We start from the raw sequence: 14,121 nt of genomic DNA, 5'->3' as shown, positions 1-14,121 counted from the left end.
TAAATTACTACTAACTGCCCTCAGTATACACGTGGCCTTTTGCACAGCTCTACTAGGTATTAGGCTTAGTGGTCCATTTGCAGCTGTCGGGGCTAAAACATCCTATGGGTTGGGCTCCGTAGCATAATTGGGATTTGCTGTTTTCCCTTTCCTTGGCATTCCTTGTCAAGTGCTTAGTCTCTACTCATTATGAATTTTAAGAGAGAAGGTTGCAATCTGTTACAGGGTGGTGGGCTTAAACTGGATGGCCGGCAGCTCAGGGTCGACTTGGCAGTGACCCGTGATGAGGCTGCAAAGCTCCAGACAAAGAAGGTGAAGAAGCCAACTGGAACCCGGAACCTCTACCTGGCCCGAGAAGGCTGTGAGTAGTGGAAGGGAGATGTGAACCAAGCTTCTGAGTGGCGGGTGCCGTGCTATGACTGTGACCAGCAATAATAGTATGTCTGGGGGCACGTTTCGGATTCAAAACCCACATGTCCTCGTCAATAGTGTTACATTATTATTCCACTCGAGCAGATGGGGCTTTCTGTTAGGAAGCCTTCACTCAGTTTGTGGTTTAGCCAGTCCTATTCTCCTTCCTGCCTGCTTGCCTTGAGACCTTTAGATTAGAGGATTAGCAGGGCAAAGAGGGAGGAAAAGCTCAAATTACCTTCACTTCTTGTCAAGATTCCTGATAGTTTTTCTGAAGGAGTTGAAAATTATGACTAAAATTACTCTTTTGAATTATTCATAGATTTAAAATGTGCACCCAGTACCTTTCCTTTAATGTCAGAAAGATAATCAGAAATTAGCTTCAATTAAAAAAAAACGCAGAAGATTCCCTTTCTCTAGGTCATATGGTATTTGTCAGTCTACCTGCTGCACAGCTGCACAGCCCAGACTAGTGATGCAAGGTTTTTTAGCCGTTGGTTCTAGGCCTCTGTATGGCCAGGTGGCTGTTTTCAGGTTGGCTTAACTCACTGCTTAGAACTGACCCCAAGTACATGAAGAACAGTAAAATTCTAAGGGCAGGTTATAGGTGGAGCATTTTGTATCCCAAATACCTAAAATGTACTTGTTTTCAGAACTTCCTCTAGGCCTTTCCATCTGATGTTGGATATACACATGGAGATTTGTGAGAGGAGGGAAGGAGAAGAAGAACAAATTCACAAAATGTTCAGTTTTAGTCCTTGAGAGCAGCACAGAGCTGAGAACTTAGCCCTGTAGCCTATTTCTGGACCTACCCAAATGCCACTATGTCCTGGCCAGCATAGTCCTCTGGGCCCTGTACAAAGAGCTTGCATCATTCAAATCACATTCCTCTTGTTGCTCAGTGAAAATTCCCTTGCTGATGTCTTGGCCTTTTTCCCTCTTTTTGCAGTGATTCGTGCTGGGACTAAGGCTGCCGAGGGTGTGAGCGCTGCTGATATGGCCAAAAGAGAACGGGTGGGTAGATTAGGCACCAGCCTTCAGGTTCTGCATGACTTACTATAAATCAATATATAATGATTATTGAATGCTGGAGGTGCCTGTCAGAGAGCCAAGCATCAGTCACAGACCCTGCTTGCCTGCGGTCTTGTTAGAGGGAAGCATACAGGTGAAACCGCAAATAACCCAACATTGTATATCATATAATGTGAGCGTTGTATGCCATTAAAAGGACTGGATCTTATTCTTTAATTTCCCAATGCTCAGCAGTAAATGTTTGCCAAATAGTATGCTTCTACAAAATAGAATAGACACTTAGAGGCTAAGGCTATATATAATTAGATGTCAGTGTAAAGGCAGATCAGAATGGGCTGGAGTTAGTAGGTAAGGAGATAGATGTGGGTCTTAGAAGGAAGAGTTAAGATGTCCTTTTTTGGTAGGGGGTTATGTCCAGATTATAAAATCCTCTTAGGAAGACTCCATATCATGGGAGTTCCCCCTGATAACTGATACTGAGTTTCTTTGCTGCTTAGTTTTTCATTTCCAGTAATTTTTAACTTTTACCCAAGTAGTGTACTTTCATAATAGCTAAGCCATCCTAGAATGATAAAGAGGCATGATCATTAAGAGAATGAGCTTTGAAACTTGAAGGTACAGAAGATGAAGAACAGAGAAGAGAATGTAGACACCAAGAGTCAGTGTGCTTTTCCTTTGTACAGTTTCTAGTCTCGTGTTCACAACTTTTTTTGTTAGTGAGCATCTGGAAATCATGGTATTTAGAGAGCATTGTATGCCTTTTTCTGATCATGGTATGATAGTGAAACATTTAATTTTCCCTTAGAACAAATTTTTCTAGCAAAAAGCTCAGTAAATTATAAGCATTATAATTCACAGCAGGCACAGTTTTTCCTGGGAGAAGAATCATACTGTTGAACTCAGGCATGAGAGCCTCTTCAAATAACCCTTTAATACTCATTTTCAGAGTATCTTTATTTTGTAATTTGTTAGCACCTTTACCAATTAAGAACAGCAGAAATAAGACTTGGTAAAAGAAAAAGTTTAATTTAAAACTCTTTTTCTACTAATCTGATTTTTAAAAAACATACCAGGAGAAGAATGTTCTCCTCTTACTTTAGCAAACGTTGCCCTGGAACTGGTGTTTTGTGCAGCATAGTTGAGTCCAATACTCTAGAAGCAAAATTCATTTCTGTGGTCATGGACATTCTTCTGCCTCAAGGTGGCAGAGTTGAGATAGCATTCTATCAAGTATTTAAATAAATTCCTTCTCGTTTTGGAAGGACTAGATAATTAGCTTGAATTGGTGGGTAGATAAGGACTAGATGGTAATCACAGTATTACTTATTACTTGTTTTGGGCTGCGTTTCGAGTTTGGGATTTTTTTGTATATTCCCTCATTTCAGGCCGCACATCAGTGCTGAGAGATGGGTATTTTGACCTATGGTTCTACTTTGTAGAGGGGAAAAACTGAGGCTTAAAAAATTTCATGTAACTTCTCCAGTTAGAGATGAATTTCCAATTTAGTCTGTTTTCTAGAGCCCATGATTTTACTACTTAACCCCCATCTTGCCTCTCTGTACCTTTCCTAATCTAGTCATCATAAGACTGTAGGTGGGTGATTTCCTTTCTTTTATCTATACGTGTTGTTGTTGGATGGGGAGTGGTGATCACAGTTCTTTCCTTTTGGAGAATTATGAACCTGCATTTTTAAAGGGTGGATTGTATTGTTAACAATTTGGTGTTCTTTCAGTTTGAGCTGCTGAAGCATCAGAAACTCAAGGACCAGAATATCTTTGTCTCCCTGACCAGGCTGTGCCTGCACAACCTCCCAAAGAGTGTGGATGACAAAGAGCTCAGAAAGCTGCTGCTGAGTGCCACCCGAGGGGAGAAGGGGGTGCGCCTCAAGGAGGTGAGATGGGCCCTGCCCACTCCGAAGTTTGATTCTCATCGTGGGTCAGACTGAGCAGTTCAGACTGTGCTCCTAGCAGACTGACAGTTTCTTTTGCGTGCATTGTCGACAGATGAGGCTGGGTTTGGCAGTTTTCATGTGTTTGTTTTCTCTTCTTAGAACTGCCTTTCACATGCATTGTCCAAATTGCAGCAGAATGTGAGGAAGTGTCTGCCCTCGTGAATTAATTTGAATGCTTGCTGTGTGCTCAGCATCATAGCAGGTGCTGTAATGTTAATTTTCTCACAGAGAAAATACTCTGCGTAGTTTGCTCTTTAGAAGGACATTTTAGTGCCATTTAGGCTCTTACTGTATGAAAGTGCTGTGTGGCAAGCACAGAGAGCCATGGGGGTCTTGGACAGTCGTATCAGACAAACACTGGATTCATACCAAGTCTCTGAGTACAAAGACTTCCCTGCCCCCCCACCGCAAGCCTTTGTCATGGCACTTACTGTTACACCGTCCTGTCATTGTCTGCTGGTCATTTCTTCCGACCACACTGAGCTCTTTGAGAGCAGGTAGGACATTGCTCCCAGTTCTTGGCAGAGTACCTGGAACATAGTAGTAATCTCTCAATCTGTATTTACTGAGTAAGTAACATAGGCAGTATTATAAATCTACTTTGCTCTGATTTGTGACTAGAAACTGTTTTCCTAATCCTGGAAAACCTCTTCAAAATGTATGGCATTGGTATTTGGGGAAATACATGAGAGAATGTGAACATATCAGCACATATCGGACACCACTCTTAGTAAAACTGTTCAGAGTGTTACTGGCGTAGAGGTCAGTTGTGTAATTTCTCATATCAGCATCCACAATACTTAGTAAGTGCCGATACACATTGAAAACCTGTCATCAGAAAGGGAAATTTTGTTTTTTTAAGATTTTATTTATTTGTTTGCGAGCAAGAACAAGCAAGAGAGCACAAGTGGGGAGCAGCAGAGGGAGACAGAGGGAAAAGCAGTCTCCCTGCTACGTAGGGAGCCCGATGCGGGGCTCAGTCCCAGGACCCTGGCATCATGACCTAAGCCAAAGGCAGATGATTAACCCACTGAGCCACCCAGATGCTCCCAGTTAGGGGAATTTATGTGTTTTACTATATTTGTGTTGTATTGAATTTTCTCTTTACTTACTTTTTAAAAAACTCCCACTATTGTCATTTTAAGGGGACTTACTTTCTTCCTTCCTTCCTCCCTTCCTTCCTTCTTTCTATCCCTTCCTCCCTTCCTTCTATTTATTTATTTATTTGAGCAAGAAAGAGAGTGAGAGTGAGCATGAGAGGGGAGAGGGTCAGAGGGAGAAGCAGACTTCCCACTGAGCAGGGAGCCTCGTGCGGGATTCAATCCTGGGACTCTGGGATCATGACCTGAGCCAAAGTCAGTCACTCAACCAACTGAGCCACACAGGTGCCCTCTTTTTTTTTTTTTTTTTTTTTTTTAAAGACTTATTTATTTATTTGGGAGGAAGAGGAGGGGCAGAAGGAATGGGAGAATGAGAATCTGAAGCAGACTCTACACTGAGCATGGAGCCCCATGCAGAGCTCACTCTCACTATCCTGAGATCATGACTTGAGCCAAAACCAAGAGTTGGATGCTTAACCAACTACACCACCCCAGCACCCCTTGAATTTTCTCTTTAATTCTTTAATATGTGTAGATATAGAATCTCAGCAAGATGGTAAACTTCTTGAGAACAGGAACCTCATGTTCAGCTTTTTGTAACTTCCCCATAGTACATGTCACAGTTGTAGGGACAGCATAGGTACTAGAAGTATGTAGAAGTAGGTACTAGCAGCATCCATGTATCTAGATGTCTCTATTACATCAGAACTATGGCTTTCAGGAGTAATGGCATGTAAACAATCAGTTTTTCCAATATATGCTACTACAGTTTGGTATTCTTGATGCCCCCGGACACCTATTACATTCAGCTTAAGGATTTAAGAAAAAATCATGCCAGAGAAGATCTGAGCTCTGAGCAAAGCCAGCAGAAGCTTCTTCCTGTAATCCAGAGGCTATATGTTAGGCAGGCCCTTCCCCATGCCTGAATGTTTTTCTTAAAGATTTATTTATTTATTTGAGAAAGAGAGAGAGAAGGGGCAGAGGGAAAGAAGCAGACTTCCTGCTGAGCAGGGAGCTTGATGTGGGGCTCAGTCTCATAACTCTGAGATGATGACCTGAGCTGAAATCAAGAGTCGGATACAAATAACTGAGCCACCCATGTGCCCCTAAATGTCTTTCTTGACTAAAGCCATCAAGCCTTCTTTTCCTTTTCCTTTTTTTTTTTTTTTTAAGATTTTCTTTATTTATTTGAGAGAGAGAGAGTGAGAGAGAGCATGAGAGGGGAGAAAGTCAGAGGGAGAAACAGACTCTCCATGGAGCTGGGAGCCTGATGCGGAACTTGACCCCAGGACTCCAGGATCATAATCTGAACTGAAGGCAGTTGCCCAACCAACTAAGCCACCCAGACGCCCTTGTTTTCCTTCTTTAGTGATTTCCTTCCTGAGCGGCTTCTTCAGGGATGCGGTCTATGGATAGCATTTCAGAATCTGTGATAACCTACACCGTTTAAAGTACCATATACCTCTCAACTTGCTTGTATTGTCCATAGTTGACTGTTAAAATGGGGGGGGGGAGCATACTTTATTTACATGCTTATTTATAGGTTTTTGTTGATCTCTATAAACTCTTAGAAAGCCAGAAAATATCTGTTTAATTGGTTTTGTGCTTTCAGTAGGGGTGTTCTAATAAGACCTTGGTAAGCGTGACTTCAGTGTGACTGCTGTGGCTGATCGGATGAGGGTTCTTTTCCAGTCACCTGATTTCTCAGTGAGTCTGTTCGTGCTCTCATCCTGTAACCACGGCTTCTTTCTCTTGTTCTACTCTTAGTGTAGGGTGATGCGAGACCTCAAAGGAGCACTTGGGAAGGTGAAGGGTCAGTCCCTGGGCTACGCCTTTGCAGAGTTCCAGGAGCATGAGCATGCCCTGACAGCCCTACGCCACATCAACAACAACCCAGAGATCTTTGGGCCTCTGAAGGTGAGCCTCGGCCTCTGGGCACACCTGTTCCTCTGAGGGCCGTTTGCACAAAACTATTTCTCTCCTTTATGTCCCATGTCCTCTGACTTGTGTGTGGTGACAGAGAGTAGCCAGTTGGTGGAGGGAATAAGCAGTGATTCAGCTGATAAGATTAGAATGAATTGGAATCTAAATTGGATAGACTGTGTGCAGAACGGCCCCTTACTTTTAAGTAGAGTAAGTGAGCAGGTGAGCGGGCAGTGGTGGGGGACAGCTCAGCTTCTTGCACTCAAACTAAGACATATAATGAATGATATTCTCTTTCTGACCCAGAGACCAATAGTGGAGTTCTCTTTGGAGGATCGAAGGAAACTTAAAATAAAGGAACTGAGGATTCAGCGCAGCCTGGTACAGAACTGAAATGTTTTTCTGTTTTTGCCTGTTTTCTTAAAATTGTGGTCAAATACACATAACATAAAATTTATTACTTTTAAGTGTAGTTCACTTAAAACAATTTTTGTTCAGACTACATTTAAACTCCTATTTTGTTCAATTTGTGGTTCTGTATCCTTGAAGTAGGTCTTTACCCCATTAGGTTACCCTCTACTCTTAGTTCCCCAGAACTCTCCAGGCCATCTTCTCTGCTGGCCTTCCTTGTGATAGCTCTGTTGAGGGGAAAGGAAGGAGAGAGGAGAGTCAGGCTAAGGTTATTAGCAGTGAACAATACCAGTACAGTGTTTTGTGACATACCTGTCAAAGGTAATGGCCCACATGAAAGTTTACATTGCTGTAGATTTCAGCTGTCTATGCCATGATTCTTCTTCTTAGATGTGATGCCTGATAGTTTTAGTATTGTTTTTAATCTAGTGTGGTGTAAGGCAAAGAATGGGACCAGGAATACTCATGTTCAGACTCAGGCTGTACCCCTAAGTTCTGTGGTAAGTTAGTACCTCTCTCAGCTTCAGTTTATAAAGTAAGATTACCACTGTCTGCCTCACATGACTGATAAGGATTAAATGGTCACAGTGCAGGGTCAGCACACAATCAGTACTCATTCTCTTACCCTTCTTGCCCTAGGACTTAGAAGGCCAGAATAATCCTGATACCGTAACTGCTACTGCTTTCATGAATAATGTACCTGGATTCACTTATATACCAAACATCTGCACTCTTTGTGGTGTGTACCATGGGCCTGGGCCAATAGAAGAGCAGTTTCAGGAGTTGATACAGTGGTCCTGGACTTGAAAATATAGGATCTGGTTCTTATTTCAGGCAGCTTTGTTGTCCTTACTGCCTTAAGCTGTTGCTTCAGAGTGCTTCTGAAACTAGAGGTTTAAAAACTGATTCAGATGGCTTTATTTGGTGCTTATACTTATGTACGTACTACTCTGTGTGAAAGTGCCCCTTTCTCCTGACTCAAGGATACTTCTACTGAGTGTCTGTATTCAGATCAAATGTGCTTCCTCAAGTAGCATTTTCACCACCTCTCTCAAAGGAGGTAAGACCTCATAACTTGTACTTTCATGAATTTCCTTAAGGTCTTTAGTGTTTTTTTTTATGGTTTTTAGTTTCACCCTATTTGTATGTGTCTAATCCGCCACCAGGCTGTGAGTCCTCAAAGGCAGACACCCTTTGTAGCCTTACCTTAAAAACTGAGACTGGCACTTTACAGGCATATAGTAGATCTTTGTTGTGTCAATGATTACACTAATTTAATGTGGATCTTTTTCTTCTTCCACTATAGTGCAGCTAAATCTGTAACATACTTTATGTCTTCCTTCTTACAGCATCTTTTCCTAGTCTTCATTTCAATTATTCCTTCTCTAGCATTCTTCCTTTTTTTTTTTTTTTAAAGATATTATTTATTTATTTGACAGAAAGCAAGGGGAGCAAAGCAGGGGGAGTGGCAGAGGGAGAGGGAGAAGCAGGTTCCCTGCTGAGCAAGAAAGCAGGCCTCAGGGACTCAGTCCTAGGACTCTGGGACCATAACCAGAGCTGAAGGCATACACCATGAGCCCTGCAGTCTTCCTTTCTTTATGCAGATTCGAGTTTCTGACCTAGGTCATCTTCCTTCTCTGAAGAAATTCGCTTAGCCTTTCTTGCAAGACAGGTTCCTTGGTGACAAACTCCTTTAATTTAGTTTGTCTGAGAAGGTCTTTCTTTGACCTTCATTTTTGAAGGTGATTACACTGGATACAGAATTCTAGGTTGGTGACTTCCCCAAAACTTTTTAAGTATTTCTCTGTTCTCCTTTCTTACATGGCTTTTAAGAGAAATTCAGTGTAATGTTATCTTTGTTCCTCTGTAGGGAAGGTATTCTTTACCTCACCCCCACCCCTTCTTTCCAGATCTTCATTTTGTCTTTGATTTCCTACAGTTTGGTATGATATGCCTGGGTAGAGAGGCTGTGGTACGTCTCCTGTTCGGTGTTTGCCTGAGCTTCCTGCATCTGTGGTTTAGTATCTGCCACCAAGTCTGGCAAATTTTCACCCCTTATTACTTCGAATATTTCTTCTGTTCCTTTCTTTCTTCTCCCTCTGGGATTCCCGTCACATGTTTAGTAATTGCCCCATGCTACTGGCTTTTCTTTTTGCTTTCTTCCTACTGGCTTTCAAGTCTTGGGCATGCATACACTTTCCCTTGTTCCTGTATATGGAAAGGGAAGTGGTGGTTTTGTGTTCCCCAACCTGGTAACCAGCTATTACCACATCAGGGCCTGTGAACTTGAATTCACTTCCCTGTAATTTGTACTCTATAGGGGAAGAATTCTCCTTTCACTAAGCTTGCATAAAGCTCCTTTTCTGCTGAGTGTTTTCAGCAAATAAACCTCATCCGGAAACTAGATGGCAGTCTCTTGTTTTGTGCAGCAAAAAGTGAAATCCAAGCTTGCAACTGGTGGGCCCCAGCAGGAACAACCAGCCCTTGGAAAGGACCAGCAGCGGCAACAGAAAGCAGCTCAAAACCACACACAGGAACAAACCAAGGCCCCCCTGGAGCAGAAGGGGAGGGTGCATCCGACCTCGTGGACAGGGTTCCAGACCAAGGCTGAAGTGGAGCAGGTGGAGCTGCCTGATGGAAAGAAGAGAAGAAAGGTCTTAGTGCTCCCCTCACACCGAGGCCCCAAAATTAGGTGAGATGCAGAGTGTGAGATGCAGAGTGGCGGCATAGCAGGGTGGTGGGCTTCTCCCAGGGTTTGGTTTTGCTCTACCCTTTTCCTCGTTGTGGCTTTTGTTTGGATGAAAGGTACATTTAGCACTCTGTCAGCCCCCCATAAAGGGTTAATGTGCAGGCATCTCCACACTGACAGAGCTGTGCTCTGGGAGCAGTTGGAGGCCGGAATAGGAATAGCCTGGGAGGAACTCCTGGGGTGGCTTTTGTGCCATTCTCCTCCTCTTCTGAAGAGCTGCCTCCCATCCTGTCAGCTGAGGCCCTCTTACTTGAGCTTATCTTGCAGATCCTGTTTGAGGCAATGGATTAGTGCTATCAACAAAAGTCAATCTTTACAAAATACTTGTTAAATAAATGATGGTTTTTGAGAATCCCTTGAGGTTTTAAGCCAAAATAAAAAGTATACACATGTTGAGCCTTAGGATATTATGTTACAGTTTCCTCTTTTAGAATGACTTATCCTGGGCTTAGAAAGAGCCAGTGCAAGAAAAAGCATTTTATCTGGCAGTGGAGACAGCCTCTGAGGAGCCAGTTAGAGGGGGAGCTCTAGAGTGACACTTACCTGACCTCTCATTTCAGGCTGCGGGACAAAGGCAAGGTGAAGTCTCTCCCCAAAAAGCCAAAGCCCCAGATGAACCAGCAGAAGCCAGAGAAGCAGACCTTACCTCCCAAGCAGGTGAGTTCTATAGGGCACGAGGCTTTGGTACAGCAGGGCTCTGCCATGGCTGGTAGCCACTTTTGTGCTTTGATTAGTTAAGCAAAAAGAAAGGGCTTCTGGATTGCAACACCCTCTTTTAGAGGCTGTTGAGGCATGCAGTTCTAAAAGTGGAGAGAACCTGGGCGCCTGGCTGGCTTAATCAGAAGAGCATGTGACTCTTGATCTTGGGGTCATGAGTTCAAGACCCATGTTGGATGTAAAAATTATTTTAAAAAATAAGGGCACCTGGGTGGCTCAGTGGGTTAAAGCCTCTGCCTTCAGCTCAGGTCATGATCCCAGGGTCCTGGGATCCGCATCGGGCTCTCTGCTCAGTGGGGAGCCTGCTTCCTTCTCTCTCTCTCTCTGCCTGCCTCTCTGCCTACTTGTGGTCTGTCAAATAAATAAATAAAAAAATTTTAAAAATTATTTAAAAAAATAAGTAAATAAACTTAAAAAGAAATGGGGGCACCTGGCTGGTGGAGCATGCAATTCTTGATCTTGGCATTGTAGTTTGAGGCCCATGTTAGGTGTAGAGATTACTTAAAAATAAAAATCTTAGGGGCGCCTGGTGGCTCGGTCAGTTAAGCATCTAACTTTGATTTCAGTTCAGGTCTTGATCTCAGGGTTATGAGTTCAAGCCCCACATTGGGCTCCACACTGGGCATGGAGCTTACTTAAAAAAATCTTAAATAAAATAGATAAGAAATAAGTAAATAACTAAGTTATTAAGTAAGTAAATAAATAGATAAAATAAAAGTAGAAAGAACCTGCATATTACTTTCTTTACTTCGACAATTCTCTTATTTTACCTTTTCCTCAAGCATACTGACCCTCTGCCCAGAGTATGTTAAGGCGAACTCAGCTTCACATGTAAATATGCCTTCTATGAAAATGAGGTGTATTGCTCAGAGAAAAACCTCGGAATGCATCTTCAACTGACTGGTCTTAAAAATATGTATATATTATGCCATGATCATATCTAATGAAATTAATAAGAAGCCCTTAATATCCTCTAATATGCAGCCCGTATTAAAATGTCCCCAGTTACCTCAAAAATATTCCTTTGTAGTTGGTTAGTACAAATTAAGATCCAGACAGATTCATACATTACATTTGGTTTTATATCTCTTAAATCTTTTTTTTTTCCCTATAAAACTCAGTTTTCCTCATCAGACCCCTTTTTCCTATACTGATAATTTGTTGAAGAAACTGAATGATTTGCCCTTTAGAATGTATTACATTTTTGGGTGCCTGTGGCTTAGATCACGATCCTGGACTTCCCGCATTGGGCTCCCTGCTCCGAGGGGAGTCTTCTTCTCCCTCTGACCCTCCCCCTTCTCATGCTCTCTCTCTCTCTCTCAAATAAATAAATAAAATCTTTTAAAAAAAAAAGAATGTATTACACTTTGAGTTTAGCTGCTTGCTGCGTTGTGGTATCATTTTACCTGTTCCTGTGATACCTGGTATTGCCTATAAACTGGTAGTTAGATGTACAGGCTCGATTAGATTCAAGTCCAGTTTTCTTTTACTTTTTGTAAAGATTTTATTTATTTTTAAATCATCTCTACACCCAGTGTGGGCCTTGAACTTATAACCCAGAGATCAAGAGTTGCATGCTCCAAGCTGAGCCAGCCAGGCGCCCCTCAAGTTCAGTTTTCTCAGCAAGAGTTTTTCACGGGTGGTGCTGGGTGCTTGCAGGTGCATCAGCATCCTAAGGCACATAGTGTCTGGTTGTCCCATTTTTAGTGATGTTCAGGTTCATCAGTAGATGTGTAGGCTTAGAGATTGTCTGCCTCTCTCCCATTTGTGAAGTTCCCATCAGCCTCTCATCTAATGGTTTTAGCACCCACTGACAATTACTGTCTATATCCATGATTTCAATATGGGGTACAGAATGGTGATTTTCTAGCATTTTGGTTTTGGGGCTTCCCCCCCTCCCAGTTCTTTTGCATTGTTTTGGTAGAATTCTAGAAAAAATAATCTTCCCTGGTCAACTATATGGTTACCATGATATAACCATTTGTATAGGAAAGGCAGGATAAATGCTTGATTTCATTTCTCTTTATCAGTTTTCAGAGTAATGAGTTGGTGCCCTACCACCCTCCTTTGGTGACCAATAAGATCTTTTTAGTATTATAGATTCCTGAGTTTTTGTATACTTGATGTGTTGCAATCAAATGCAGCTATTATTTTTGTCCAATTTAGGCCAGCAGAAGGCCCTTCAGTTGGGTCCTGAGTCCTTCTGATATGACCCTGTCTTTGGTAGTGTCCTTGCTTTCTGGTAGAACCGATGTCCCAGCTCATCTTACATATTTCTTCCCTGGTCCTGGCATTAGCCATTTTTCCAAGCAGCCCTAGGTCCTTTTAGTAGAAAGTTGTGGTTTTACATTCTTGAACATTTGAGGTCAAGATTTTTTTTCCCCTTCCCTAGTTCCTTCTAAGTTTTAAGGGTAAAAGAAGCATTAGCTTCTCCTACTCAAGGAATCTGTGCCTCTGGGAAATCTGACCCACACCGTACTGTCTTATAGAGCTCCATCTCTGAAATCACATAAGCAGGATTCTCGTTGAGGGAAAGGGCCAGCAAGAAGCTGCAAACTCTGGGCTGACTCGTGTGAGAAGATTCTCACAGGAACAGTTGAGAGTGAGAGCTCTGTAGCTCCTGCACGGTGTTTTAGTGGGACCTTCGCTTAGGTGTTCCCGGTCTGGTTTCTTGCCAACGGATGGTTCATTTGGGTTTTTCTAAGGGTCACTCTCTGAATGTCCACCTCTTGTGGCTGACAGGATTTCTTATTTTCTCTCGTGGTTGGCATAAAGGCAAGGTGATATTCAGTGCTTGAAATTGATGATCTTATTTTTCCTTACCTTTCATTTATAGGCCCTTGGGAAAAAAGCTAAGGGAAATAAGACCGAAATCCGCTTCAACCAGCTGGTCGAACAATACAAGCAGAAATTACTGGGACCTTCTAAAGGAGCACCTCTTGCAAAGAGGAGCAAATGGTTTGACAGTTGATGGTGGCAACGGACTGGATAAGAAGCTGGATTCTTGGTCACGCTCCCAGGTCGCCACCCCTTAATGTTATTCTCTGAGGGAAGGACACCCTCCCCTTCCTCCCCAGGGCACCGCCACTGTTGGGAGGCCCCTTGGGCTGTGCACATTTGAACTTTGGACCCCTCCTCAGTGCGTGATTAGTGAACCACAAAGAGAAATCTCAGAAAAACATCGATGCTTTTTGTGTATTATCCAAGTTACTGTGTGAATTGTGTCTGTAATTATTACCCATTCAGTCCTTTGTTTCTCAAATGGAAAACAGTAGGAAAGAGGTTTCTTGAGGGCTGAATTTTTAAGATGTGTATTTTGTTAAGTGTTTCCTTTAAATGAGGTATTTTTTGGCTTTTTGAATAACAAACTTATTTCTCATTTCTAATAGATGTGAATCCTTTATTATTTATGAACATTGACATTCCTAACTCTAGTTCAGTTACATAGTTCTACATAATGCAAGAATTAAGTAAGAATGGAGAAAAATGATTTCCAACCTGGGAATGATTTCTCCCTGGAGAGACTGGGAAAGTCACTGAGGGCAGTGGGGCCTGGCAGAGAGAAACCCCTGATAATTGCTAGCCAGATAAGTGGGTTATTATGAGCAGTTGACTAGAAATCGGTTTGCAGTGGCCCACTGTCAGTAGCCTCGCTGGTGATGACCCACATTTTCCCTCCTCAAAAATTAGCAGAGGTAGGAGTTGGTGGAGGAAGCAGTGAGCATGAGGTCTAGGCTCTAGGTTGTCCTGCCTTTACCTAATGGGTGGCCTTGAATCAGACGCAGACTCTCTCAGCCTTGGTTTTCTCATCTGTAAAATAAGCAGTT

At 42.5% G+C, this 14,121-nt stretch overlaps 1 protein-coding gene across 1 annotated transcript in view; it reads left to right on the top strand.

The window, feature by feature from the left end:
* RBM28 (RNA binding motif protein 28) overlaps positions 1 to 13,682 on the top strand; it is a 30,708-nt gene extending 17,026 nt beyond the window's left edge. Inside the window, exons 12-19 of the mRNA XM_059171774.1 lie at positions 226 to 361; positions 1,361 to 1,425; positions 3,176 to 3,334; positions 6,262 to 6,411; positions 6,724 to 6,798; positions 9,258 to 9,520; positions 10,138 to 10,234; positions 13,131 to 13,682. Coding sequence (XP_059027757.1) covers positions 226 to 361; positions 1,361 to 1,425; positions 3,176 to 3,334; positions 6,262 to 6,411; positions 6,724 to 6,798; positions 9,258 to 9,520; positions 10,138 to 10,234; positions 13,131 to 13,265 — 1,080 coding nt within the window. The 3' untranslated portion in view covers positions 13,266 to 13,682. The remainder of the gene's footprint in view (positions 1 to 225; positions 362 to 1,360; positions 1,426 to 3,175; positions 3,335 to 6,261; positions 6,412 to 6,723; positions 6,799 to 9,257; positions 9,521 to 10,137; positions 10,235 to 13,130) is intronic.
* The last annotated feature ends 439 nt before the right edge of the window (positions 13,683 to 14,121 follow it).

Source organism: Mustela lutreola, chromosome 4 (assembly GCF_030435805.1).
Source record: "Mustela lutreola isolate mMusLut2 chromosome 4, mMusLut2.pri, whole genome shotgun sequence".
NCBI lineage: Eukaryota > Metazoa > Chordata > Mammalia > Carnivora > Mustelidae > Mustela > Mustela lutreola.
The sequence above is the reverse complement of the archived record's forward strand: the minus strand, read 5'-3'. Positions and strand labels throughout refer to the sequence as shown.